Source organism: Diabrotica virgifera, chromosome 7, assembly GCF_917563875.1.
Source record: "Diabrotica virgifera virgifera chromosome 7, PGI_DIABVI_V3a".
Taxonomy (NCBI): Eukaryota; Metazoa; Arthropoda; class Insecta; order Coleoptera; family Chrysomelidae; genus Diabrotica; species Diabrotica virgifera.
Window position 1 is genome coordinate 208,626,789 of NC_065449.1, and position 13,251 is coordinate 208,640,039.

Genomic DNA, 13,251 nt, shown 5'->3' on the forward strand with positions numbered 1-13,251 from the left:
AAGTCATTAACATTGCTATATTATACTTATGTCCGCTCTAAACTTGAATATGCCAGTATTGTATGGAGTCCTTTCTATGATTGTCATAACATTGCAATTGAAAGCGTTCAGAGAAAATTTCTAAAATTTTTAATGTTTAAAGTAAATGGTCTTTATCCGGCTAGAGGTATAGATAATAATTACTTGTGTGATCGTTTTAGTATGTGTAGTTTAGAATTAAGAAGAAAAGTTGCATCTTTAATTTTTTTGTACAAACTTGTTAATAATGCAATTGATTGTATTTCAATATTACAAAACATTAATTTTAATATTCCAAGGTCAAATTTAAGAACAAATGTATTATTTAGGTGTATAAGAGCTCGTACAAATATTCTATGTAAGGCTCCTATTAATGTAATGTGTAGAAATTTTAATGTTATTGGTAAGCATTGTGACATTTTTTCATGTTCTCAAAGGAACTTTATAAAAGTAGCTATTGAGTGTCTGAAATAAGCACTAATTTTTTATTTTATTTTATTTTATTTTTTTTATTAATTTATTTTCTTTTTCGGTTTGAATTTATATTAATTTTAGTCTAACTTGTATTATTAATGTTATTTTTTTTTTGGTACTACTGCTTAAATCTTACCTATAGGTGTTATAAATTATGTAATATTTTTATCATTGTCCTGTAAATGGGAAACTGTTGGGCAATAAAGCTATTATTATTATTATTATTATTATTCTACACTGAAAATTTGTCGATGAATTTCCATTAATACTGGATTAACTATTGAATACATACTATCCTTAGAGGTCAGCTAGGATTATGTTAATTAGAATTACTTGCATAATTTATTGTAAGAATTGAAATAGTAGGTACCTAATAAATTTGGCCACACTACAGCCTGTACCTGGCATTCTAAAATGTCATCAACATTATTACGTTAATACATAATGAAATTTAAATACAACTTTCATGAATAATTCAAAATAAGTTTTTACGGGAAACAACACAAAAATTACAAATACAAAAATATAAAGTAAACTAGGATATACTGGGTGGTGAATTGGAAAACGGGCCATAGGAAACTCAATGTAAAATTCTAAACTGTTGAATTCCTGCTTCCCTATTTATTTTACATCAAAAGACATTAGAAACTATTTATAGAGGATTGAAATCTGTATTGAAAACATCTGTTAAAATTATTCTGCGAATTAAACATTTTCCAAAATTTTGTAAAAATGTTATACATTTTTCAGTTTTTCAGTCCAATAATTAGGCCACACACAGGGCAATAATGTGTCACAATGAAGTTATTATTTTCACATTTTTAAACTGTCAATATTTTTATTTTATTATTTATTGTTTAAAAACAATAGAGTTGATAAAATACCGTCAGTTGCGGAGAAAGTATTAATAATAAAGATTATTTTTTTCACCTGTCAAATTCTGACGTTTTTGCTTTTTCAGCCAATCACCACGCGTCGTTCTAGCCAATCATTGAGTGTAATATTGATAAAACAGCCTCTTCCTTGATAAAACAGTCTCTTCCCTGATAAAACTTAAAGTACCCTAAATTTCACATAATACGTATATACCTGTGTTTACTAACTTAATTTATGAACAGCCCTGGACATAGATATTTTAAAAACACTAACCACGATATACTCAGATTTTCTACAGTTTTTATTTTCAAAATAAATATTTCTAAACTTTTCATAAACGTCAAACAGAACCGATGTAAACCGTACACAGAACAGAGAACTAATTCTTCTATTTTGTTGCCGATTTCAACAAACCAGTGTTATCACATAAAAGGATTCGAATATTTACAACGTAATATTTTGGAACAATAGTTACTTTTAAAATACACATTATATTAGTAGAATTAGTAAAATAGTTCTAAAATTACATTCTCCCATTTTATTATTACAAAAACACGGGTGAATAATAATTAAATAAAATGCATTCACCTGGGGGTTAGGCAAAACCAATTACACCACTGCACTGTGGTGAACTCACCCAGCGTAGCTGGGTAAGACCACGAAGCAAGTAGGCCGCGCAATTTTGACCGATTTAAATTTTCGCGATTTAACATCGTCATAATTTAATTTAAACAAAATGGACATTAGCGTTAGATTTGGTGACAATAATCATGAACAAATTAAAGATTTATTAAAAAATAATACGCCTCAAAATACAATTAAGACAAAAAGGTCTGTTTGGACACAATTTGAGCAATTTTGCACAGTAAGGAAATATCAGTTGAATGATAATACACGTATTCAAGAAATTGCAAAAGTTCTTGAAGATTGGGGAATGAATATGAAGAAAATGAATGGTGAAGGTTACAAGGAATCCTCTCTTAAAACTATTTGGAATGTAACAGCCAAAATGATGCAAGAAAAATATTTTTCAGAGTTTAATATAAGTTTTAACCCGTTTATCGACATTGCATTTAAGAAGGCAAGAGACGTGAGAAATGCAAAAAGGAAAGAGTTACAAAGTCGTCCCGAAAAAAGAAAACAAAGTGCTATAGCGCTGGATGAAAAAGAGTATTTGAGTATTATAGACTCGTGCGATGAAAATAATCCGCTAGGATTAGAGATGAAATTTTTTCACGTTGTCTCTTCCGAGTTAGCATGGCGCGGTGGTGAGGGTGTTCATTGTAGAATTGATTATTTCAAATATGAAATAAATAATGCCGGCAAAGAAACAGGAAGGATTGAATATAATCCAATTTTTACCAAAACATGCCAAGGTGGTCAAAAAAAGTGTTCGGATTCAAAATGGCTGACACCAAACATTAAAGATAAAGAAAGGTGCCCAATAAGACTATATAAAAAAATCATGGAGAAGCGTGGTAAAAATATTACCAGCGATAGATTTTTCCTTACCCCAAATCCATACTGGCAAACAGGTAATGGAATATGGTATAAAAATTCTCCCATTGGACCAAATGAAATGGCTAAATGGTTGAAGAACTCTGCAAAAAAATGCGGATTAAACACACAAAACCGAAAAATAACAAATCATTCAAGCCGATCCAGTGTAGTATCTCATCTTGTTAAGGCAGGAATTCAAGAACAGGAGGCAATAAAAATAACTGGACATGCCACAGCTTCTTCGTTAAAACCTTATTTACAAGTTAATGAAGAACATCATAAAAAAATTATTAATAAACTTAGAACAACTACTACAACTGAGTGCATTGCCAGTACATCAACTGCGACTGTAATTAATGATACTGAAAGTGACGACAGATTAGACGTTACGAACGACATTGGAAAATCTCATATTAGTTATAAAAATTGTGTTTTTAATAATTGTTCCTTTTCGATTCTTTCGTTCATTTTCGTTTTTTATGTATTAACAATATAATAAATAAATTGGTTCATTTTTAAATCATAAAATAATTTATCTATAACCTACTTAAGATATTGATCCTAGTTGTCTTAAAAATATTTCACAGATGCCCGTATTTACTAATAATACATATTGGTTCACAAAATAATCTTTTCAAATACCACTCGTCCTCTAAATTTTGCTTGATAAATTTTTTCGTTTTCATACTTAAACTTCTTTATTTAGGGTAAAATCACTCAAACAAACCGAAATGGATAAAATCACTCGTCCTTCGGACTCGTGATTTTATCATTCGGTTTGTTTTCGTAATTTTACCAAATAAAGAAGTTTTCGTGGAAACAAAAAAATTTATCGATAAAATTTAGAGGACTCGTGGTATTACCTGTGATTATTTATTCAGTCAATGGTGTGAGCACTGTCAGTTAAATAGTAATGTGTGGCCTAACTTTTACACACATACATACTGTGGCAAATGTATTATATTTTTATAACAATTTTAACTTTTGATTTTAATGCAGATTTCAATTCTCTACAAAATGTTCTCTCATGACTTTTGATGTAAAATAATTAGGGAAGCAGGAATTCAACAGTTTAGAATTTTACACAACAGTGTCCTATGGCCCGTTTTACGATTCACTACCCGGTATAAGATAAATTGTGTAATATTTGTCTTATTATTTAATAATAACACAAATAATACACACAATACCGTGGCAGAGTAGACAACCGTAGTAGAGTCTAATAACCGTGGGTTAATACGGTCCATTTTGAAGTTTCAATTCTCGATGACACGTTCGAGCGTTTCGATTGGTATTTGACCTATGACTCAAGTAATATTAACAACCAATGCCTTAATCGTAACTGATTTATTCATGTAGGTACATTTTGCACTTTAGGTAGTCCCTAAAGGAAAAGGCTAGAGGTGTGATGTCATACGATCTGGGCGGCCAATTCACTGATCCGAAGCATGAAATAAATTGTTCACCGAATCTTTCTCGTAGTAAAGCCATGCTTTCACGGGCTGTATGGCAAGTGACGCCATATTGTTAGAATTGTCCTCGAGATCACGAGCTTCAATTTCAGGAACCAAATAGTTTGTTATCATGGCGCGATAACGGTCTCTATTCACAGTAACATTCTGATCGGCCTCAGCTGTAAAGAAATATAGACCGACGATTCCACTGGTTCATAAACCGCACCAACCAGTTGATTTTTCTGGATGTAGTGGCAACTCTTTAAACTTTTTGGTGGCTCATCACCCTAAATACGTACATTTTGTTTATTCACGTGCCCATTAAGCCAAGGGAAACAATTTATTTTTGAAAACAGTGGATCTTCTTAAATCTTGTCAAAAGCTCATCGACTGAAATGGTGACGACTCGGAAGGTCGGTCGACCAAGTTGTTTATTTCTGTTGTTGTTTTCTAATAATGTTTATTTGTTGATAGAACTTTCTTGTTTTTCTCCTCGACTTATATGGCTTTCGACCCGTTCTAATATATCGTTTTCTAATTCTCGTTTCTTTTCCGTGTACGCGTTTATCCTCTCTCCTTAAGATTTTGTACTTATCTATTATTATCCTAGTTCTTCGCTGTTGCAAGGTCCTAAAGGTCTCGTTTTCTCATCTGTTAGTTTTTGCTTTTTGCACTTTTAGTCGAACCAGTCGTTTCCTTCTTGACTTCTAAATATGTATTTACAATGTGCTTTTGGCTGTTAATTTCTCCTCCTTGTAGTTGTTACATATTTCCCTGCTTCACTGATCAACTGTCCAGTTGTGTGCCTCTTTCTTTTTTATTTCATTTGAAATTATTTGTCGAAGTTTGCCTCCTAAGTGGTCTAAGTCAATATTTCCGCCCCTGTAGCTTCTGACATCTATTACCTTTATATACCTTCTGTCAATATTATAACATGGTCAATTTGGTTTGTGGTATTTCCATTTAGTGATATCCAAGTAGCTTTGATTAAAATTTAAAATGAATATTTTAATATCCTTTTTGGCGTAGCTATCATAATATGCTCTTTCTTATAAATATGTATGCTCTTCGTAACTTTGATGTTTCATTTCTTCGTCTTTTATCTCGGTTGACGCAAACATGTTGATCAGGCATACGTTGAAAATTTTTCTTTTATGCGGAGGATTCTTACCCATCTAATTTAAGGCTTTAAAATTTTCTAAAAGTTCTTGGTCTGTTGAGTTGATCTTGGAACAACTTCAATCCCGCTGTTTTATGTAGGGTTTTTTTACATGTCAAGTACAAATATTCAAGTCATTATCCTTAGTTAGGTGCCTTGGTCGTGCGTCGTCTGAAATTCAATCCAGCTTTTCTGTTTTAAGATTTTATAACAATAGGGTTTTACGATGACCAGAAGATGACAGGCATAATATCGCCGAATTCTAAGAAAACTGTACTGACGGCCCAGAAATTATGAAATGCGAGGTAGAACGCGCTATAAATAATGCTAAAATTAGAAAAGCTTGTGGTCCAGATGATACACCAACTGAGTTGCTGAAACTAATAGAGGATGATAACATAAAAGTAGTAGTAAGACTTTTTAATTCAATATATAACACCAGATTGATTCCCACAGATTGGCTCAAATCCATCTTTGTCGCAATACCTAAAAAACACAATGCGAGAAAATGCTCAGAATATCGATTAATTAGTCTAATGAGCCACACTCTTAAAATTTTTCTAAGGATACTTCACAACAGAATTAGACGCAAATGCGAAGAAGATCTCGAAGATACCCAATTTGGTTTTAGAAATACTATGGAAACCAGAGAGGCACATTTTGCGCTTAACATTCTATTACAAAAATGCCGTGACCAAAGAAAAGATGTATTTGCATGTTTTGTGGACTTCGAAAAAGCATTCGATAAAGTACAGCATGTAAAATTAATGCAAATACTGAAAAATATCGGAATAGATGACAAGGATATTCGTGTCATTAAAAATTTGTACTGGAATCAAACTGCTATCGTAAAAATTGAAGATAACTACACCGATGAAATCTCCATACAACGAGGAGTCAGACAAGGGTGCATTTTGTCGCCAACATTGTTCAATATTTACTTGGACCAGTTATTTAAAAAGGCACTCGAGAGTACATACAGTACATAAAGTAATTCTGTCAGATAATATTGAAGGTCTCTAAATTCTGCTTGATCGTATTCATGAGGTAGGAGAAGAAATGGGCATTAAAATAAACTCAAACAAAACCAAATTTTTAGTGTTTAGTCGTGACTCACATCCCGATGCAAAGCTTCAATTAAACGGAGTCCAAATTGAGAAAGTTCACAAAATGACATATTTGGGAACTATGATAACGGACCCACTAGATCCAGACATAGAAATAAAACGTAGAATAGCAATGACTAAAACTATGTACTTTTATGAAAATGAAGTCATTTCTTTGCAATAATATTCTCAGCTTAGAACTAAGACAAAGAATGGTTAAGTGTTAAGTTTGGTCCGTACTTTTGTATAGTGCAGAAGTGTGGACGCTAAAAGTATCGATCGAGAACAAAATTGAAGCATTGGAAATGTGGATTCATAGACGAATGCCGAATATACCTTGGACAGCAAGGAAAACTAATGAAGAAATACTAAGGAGGGTCAACAAAGATAGAGAACTGCTAAAGGCTGTTAAACATCGAAAAATGTCTTATCTGGGACAGATAGTGAGGAGAAGTCGATGCAAAATATTACAACTGATCCTTAAAGGCAAAATAGAGGGCCGTAGAGGTGTAGGAAGAAAACAAGTTTCTTGGTTAAAAAATATTCGAGAATGGACTCAGATACCAAATGCTGGATAATTATTCCATATTGCAGTAGATCGAGAAGCATTCGCAATGGTGATCGCCAACACGTCGGATAATTCTGATATGGCACGTGAAGAAGAAGAAGGGTTTTACGGGATGAAAGAGTCATTCCTGACTCGCAACCTGGAGCACCAAGTTAGAGCAACTCCTGAAGGAGTTAAATCCGTTAGAGTTACCATACCTCACCCAAGATGGTCCAGATAGACATAGCGGGAATAGAGTACTTAACACCGGCCTAAATTTATCGGGGTAGGAAGTAGATAGACTGGAACATTGGGACGGGATGAATATCAATCACAAGGGGTGTGCAAGTCTCTCAGGCTAAGTTAAACATTGTTGCTTGCTTGCTTGCTCTAATTTCATCCTTTCTCATCCGGGTTTGGGACCGGCGGAGTTATATCATCATTCATACCTACCAAATGTGAAATGTCACCCAAATATCTTTAGTTTTGTTAATATAATTTATTTTTGTTGTATGGTGTTAAAAGTAGATACATGAATTTTAAAAAATATATTTTTAGGTTAGAAGTCACAAAAGTAGGATTGGATATTAATCTAAATCTGTACGATAAATTTGTACAAAATATGAGTGTAGAGGATTTCGATTTTAGATTTTCTCTACGTGACTCCTCAAACGTAAGTAGTTTTATTTGGAGTAAAATTTTAACGATCAAAATATTGTCTAGTGTCTATAGTAAAACTATCCACATAATCAGCTAAGCGGTTGTCTATCGACTGAGTATATGGGTCATTTTTAATAAATTGGCAGATTTTACCACTAAGTTTTAAAATAACTAAGATTCATTAAATTTTTTTTTTTTTCGTTGAGATATAGCCACTTTTGTTAAAGAAATACTAGATGTCAAGCTAAATATAAAGTATTTTGTGACCACTGACTTGACAAAGTATTTTTATTTCTGATGGTAGGGTATATAAAATATCATGTGCATTATTTAATTCTATATTAAGTTAGCAATAAACTAGGTTAAACCTTTCCTTAAATGTTACTTGTAAAATTACATGTGATCTACCAGAATTCGATAACTACTGTTTAGCTACCTTTGCCAACGCCACCGCCATATTAGCAATAGGTAAAGATAACGTAGAAACAGCCAATAAACTACAAAATGCGATGAGCCAATTCCAAAAATGGACTAAGACGTGGAAGATTACATTGAATGAAAGCAAATCAGTACATGTTGATTTCACTAATAAAAAAAAATCTGTACGCACCAATAAAAATTAATGGACTAGACATTCCTTATGCCAACACAGCCAAATACCTGGGCTTAACCCTAGACACGAAGCTTCGCTGCAAAGCCCATGTAAAGAAAAAAAAAAAGGAAGAATTAAATATCAAATATAAAAAATTGTACTGGCTACTGGGAAGATACTCAGGGTTGTCAACGTATAACAAGATGCTAATCTAAAAACAAGTTATAAAACCAGTATGGACGTATAGTATCCGACTATGGGGATGTACAAAAAAGACAAACTTGAAAATAATACAAACTTTTCAAAACAAAGTATTAAGGGGCATAGTTAACGCACCCTGGTACATCCGTAATGACGACGTCCACAAGGATCTACGAATAGAGCCCGTCGACAAAGAAATCCGAAAACACGCAGAAAGTCATGAAAAAAGACTTCTTCTCCACGAAAATATTCAGGCCATCCAGCTCCTGGACAACTCAAACCAGAAAAAAAGACTGAAGAGGGCCAAACCTCACGAGTTGGTTGTAGTGTGCGAGAAAGCTAATAGCGGAGCATTGCGCGACTAGTGTGCAAGCAACGTGTTGGTGTAGTGCGTGATAAAGTGAAAAGCAGCGCTTTGTGTGATAGTGCGCAAGCAAAAAGTGCGCCAGTAATAATAAAGACAACTAAGAAGACATCAAAGAGTGACTCTTAGACATTAAGTAGTTAGTAAGATAGGATAGATAAAAAGTTACTCATTGGTCAAAGACCAGATTGTAGCACTTAGCAAATAAAAAAAACTTGTAAAATAAATCACGTCCGTGGATATTCTGCTACATCTGTGGAAAATAATAATCCATTAACGTGACCTCCACGGGCGTGACGAAAATCACATTACCAACAGTCTACACATCACATTTTTGAGATTAGAAAATGTTTTTAATGTGGTATATAATCAGATCTGTATATTTTAGTTACAGTGTGGTCCTCAAATCTAAATCTAAAATTACACTTACTTTTTTAAGGGTCCACAGATGTGACGAAAAGTCTTGACGACACAGATTTCACCAAGGAAATTACTCTTTATTCTGAAAATGTCGGTTGAAATAACTTCACTGATGCGTTTAACAATTTGTTTGGTTTTATGCTTGCCTCGCTATCTGGTAAACATTTGTCGTAATTTAATATATGCGCGAATTTTTAAATGTTTTATGTAGGTCCACGGACGTTACAAATATTTTGTGACAGGTTTTAAACCTATATAAATAAATAGCTCATCCAACTAAATTAATTTTATATCTAGGACAGATATTAGAACATAAAAACACATCGTTTATCTACAATTTGTTTTGATATTTATATGTTGTTCAAAATAGACCTTCAATACTATTCATTACAGATGTTACTGTCTACGGACGTGATAATTTACGTTCTGTGGACAAGATAAAAACGCAAAAAATAAAACTTTTAGGAAATGTATGGATTATAACGCTTTTAAAACAGGGCAAATCCAACAAAAAAAATTGAAAGGAAATATTTATTTTCCTAACAAGTGCAGAAAGTCATACTTTTCCGCACGCGACTTCAGTTTGCCCAAGCAGTCGAGTGCGGAAAAGAGACTTTCTGAAAGCGTTAGGAACAATATTTTTTCTACGAGTCTTTAAAAAATGACCAAATCTTAATCAATTAATTTAATTAATATGAAAATATATACACAAATCAATTCTTTGACAAGGTTGTCAAAACCCAAGTTTTTTGCATAATTGGTTAGCATGACGACGATCTTGGTTTCCATGACGACGATTCAAAACCACTGTTATTGTCTACTGACAATATTATATCAAATAATATTGTCAAATAATAGACTTTCGAATATTATGTCAAAATTATTTTATTTAATCGAATTCTCGTGTTAATTTTATTAAAATATGAACACAATAAGATATATTTGAAATAAATTAGTAAATAATATCTACATATTAGTTTATTGCATATATTATGATTACTTTAAGGCTATATTAACATATCTAAATTAACACGCGTGCGGAAAAGTAAAACGCGTGCGAAAAAGTGACACGCGTGCGGAAAAGTAAAACTTTCTAAACTAAAATGCCTGCGTGAAAGTAGACATTTTTTCACGCTCGTAGAAAAAAGATATTTTTATAATACTTACTAGTTGTGACCTACTTTCTTTCTATTTAATAAGAACCACCCATATAGCGAACTAGTGGGATTTCACTTTTTTTACTTTCTTTTATATTTTAGTCAGAAATAACAGGCTTTTGGAGCAATGTGAAAGTTAGCGCATTACTCACGAATGTTATAAATATTGTTGAGCCCTTTGTGTGTATGTGGTACGACTACGAACGAGAATGTCTGGATTGTGTTATCAGCAAACTTGCCCAGTTTGTAATAAATAAATTAGTGCTGAAAGCTATTACTAACGAAGACTTCATTAAATGCGAATGTTTGGGGGTAAGTACTCGAGAATTTAGAGCCGATATGAGCTTAGATCTTAGAGTAGCAGACTATCAACATTTTTTTACATTTATCTGCGTCTGTTAATTTACTACATTGAATGAGAAATTCAAAAATGATTTTGATTTTAAAATATCTCAGTGGAGTATTATTTTTTTATTAAAATAACTGTGACCATTACCCATATGTGCGCCAATGATGAATATAAAATTGCAGAATAGCTAGAGGTCCCGTCATTTTGGATGGCCCTAATTTGCATATTATTGCACTTATAGATACATATAAGAGTCACAAACTTTGAAGTAATACGAAAGATAGAAAAAGTCTCAGAAATTTTTTTAACGATAAAACGAAGAAAACTCGAATATTTGGGTCACCTGATAAGAGAATATAAATACGTATTACTTCAAAATATATAATGCAAAGAAAAATAGAAGGAAAACGGAATCCAGGCCGAAGAAGAATGTCATGGTTGCGAAATTTGAGAGAGTGGTTTGGCTGCACCACTAATGAACTCTTTAGGTCAGCTGTAAACAAAGTCAGGATAGCCTTGATGATTTCCAATATCCGATAGGAGTGGCACCAGAAGAAAAAGAAGTACTTGCAGAGAAGTAAAAATTTGAAGTTTCTTTCTAAGTCACGCCTTAGCATTAAGTAATTTCAATATTCAGTGATCAAAGTTCAATGCCAGTAACCATTCTTCGACTTTAAAGACGGTTCTTAGGCCATTTTTAGATGCGCCATAATATGCAAATTAGTGCCTTCCCAAATGACGGGACTCCTCTTAAGACCCACCAAATTTCATTACAATGTTGCCAGTAGTTTCAGCAAAATCGTAAAAAATTTGTAAAATTTTTTGTTCTTCAACGCCATCTGTATCTTCAAAATGGATGGCGTTAAAAAATGTTTTACTCAATAAACCCCAATTATTATTCAGTTTTTCGCCTATCCTAGAGCCGGTGTTACTTTTTTCGAAGCACCCTGTATAGTCGATATGTTTTAATATTAACAGTTTATTAGTTAGGTATGGAAAGAACATATCGTTCATTAATCTTTTAATCGTTTAATCTTTTTTTAGGATTTATCATTTTTAACAAAGCTTCACTTGCCATCCCTAGTTGAATCTTGGGAGACAGAAGATTACGGTTACATAAAATATCATCTAATAAAAAATCCCGACGTGAAGAAAGTTTATAATAAAATGTATAAAATTGTTTCCAAAATAGTGGTGGAGACCTTTGAGGAAATGTAATTTTTTTATGAATTGTAATAACTATTTCAATAAAACCAATCGATATATTTACTACCTTTTATTTATAAACAGATACTTAATCATATTTATAAACAGATAAAGGAAAGGATCAATGGGAAAGCAGCTGAATAATGGAGCCAAGAGTACTCTTTTTTTCAAATATCAAATATTTCGGTATTTATTTGATACCATCATCAGTGATAGCTAAAAGATTGTTTTGGTGAGCTACATTACAAAATATAAATTGAAAATTTCGACTTACAAAATTGAGAATGTGGCTATGTTGTTAAAAAATATGTAGAAAAGCCTCCAGAGGGGAAACATGTTGTGATTTAAAAATTATTGTCAATAAAACACAAAAAACATCTGAACAACAAAAAACTGTAACAATACACATTTGAATAAATTAATTAAAACCAATAAAAATTTTTTGAATATTAAAATCTAAACATTGGAAAACAGACATTAAGTAGGTACAACTTGTACTTTTTTTGTACATGAAAAAATTGAAATTCAACTAATCTGGCGGTAATATATTTCATGTTCCATGGTATAAAACAAGTGATAGCCGACAACGACAAACTTCAAGTCAAGTAAATATGACATTCCAAGTTTTGTATTTTATTTACCCTAACCTAACCCTACTTCTCACTGTAAATATAGATAAATTTCACATGTGGATATTTGAAAATATGAAATATAACATGAAATGGAACAAAACAACAAAACCAATAGCTTTCAGCAGTTTATTAATCAGAAACTGCAGTGTTATAATGTAGTTATTTTTGCATAGAACTCTTTATCTAAGTGAAGCAAATGTGAGTAAATTTCACTTAAGTGGCTGATGTCTGATTTTTTGTTGATAGTCTCCTCAGTCTCAGAAATAAAAGCCATCTCAAGAAACAACCTTTTAATATAATTGTTTTCCACTGCTAGAACTTTGGATTCTGTGTAGTTCATTATATGATTGTTTTTATGGACATGCATGGGCAAACTGCATCTGTCCGGGTATCTTTTAGAATCGCTTATATGTGATGTGATCCGATCCCTCAATCGTCTCGAAGAATGGCCTATATATTGCAAATTGCAATTTTTGCAAGGGATGCTGTACACTATATTTGACATATTTTCTTTTAAGGTTTTATCCTTGAGTTTG

General features: G+C 32.4%; 1 protein-coding gene across 1 annotated transcript in view; it reads left to right on the forward strand.

Moving 5' to 3' along the window:
• Positions 1 to 12,142, forward strand: part of LOC114330000 (uncharacterized) — a 33,498-nt gene extending 21,356 nt beyond the window's left edge. The window contains exons 4-6 of the mRNA XM_028279292.2: positions 7,693 to 7,807; positions 10,631 to 10,840; positions 11,922 to 12,142. Coding sequence (XP_028135093.2) covers positions 7,693 to 7,807; positions 10,631 to 10,840; positions 11,922 to 12,095 — 499 coding nt within the window. The 3' untranslated portion in view covers positions 12,096 to 12,142. The remainder of the gene's footprint in view (positions 1 to 7,692; positions 7,808 to 10,630; positions 10,841 to 11,921) is intronic.
• Positions 12,143 to 13,251: the final 1,109 nt, after the last annotated feature.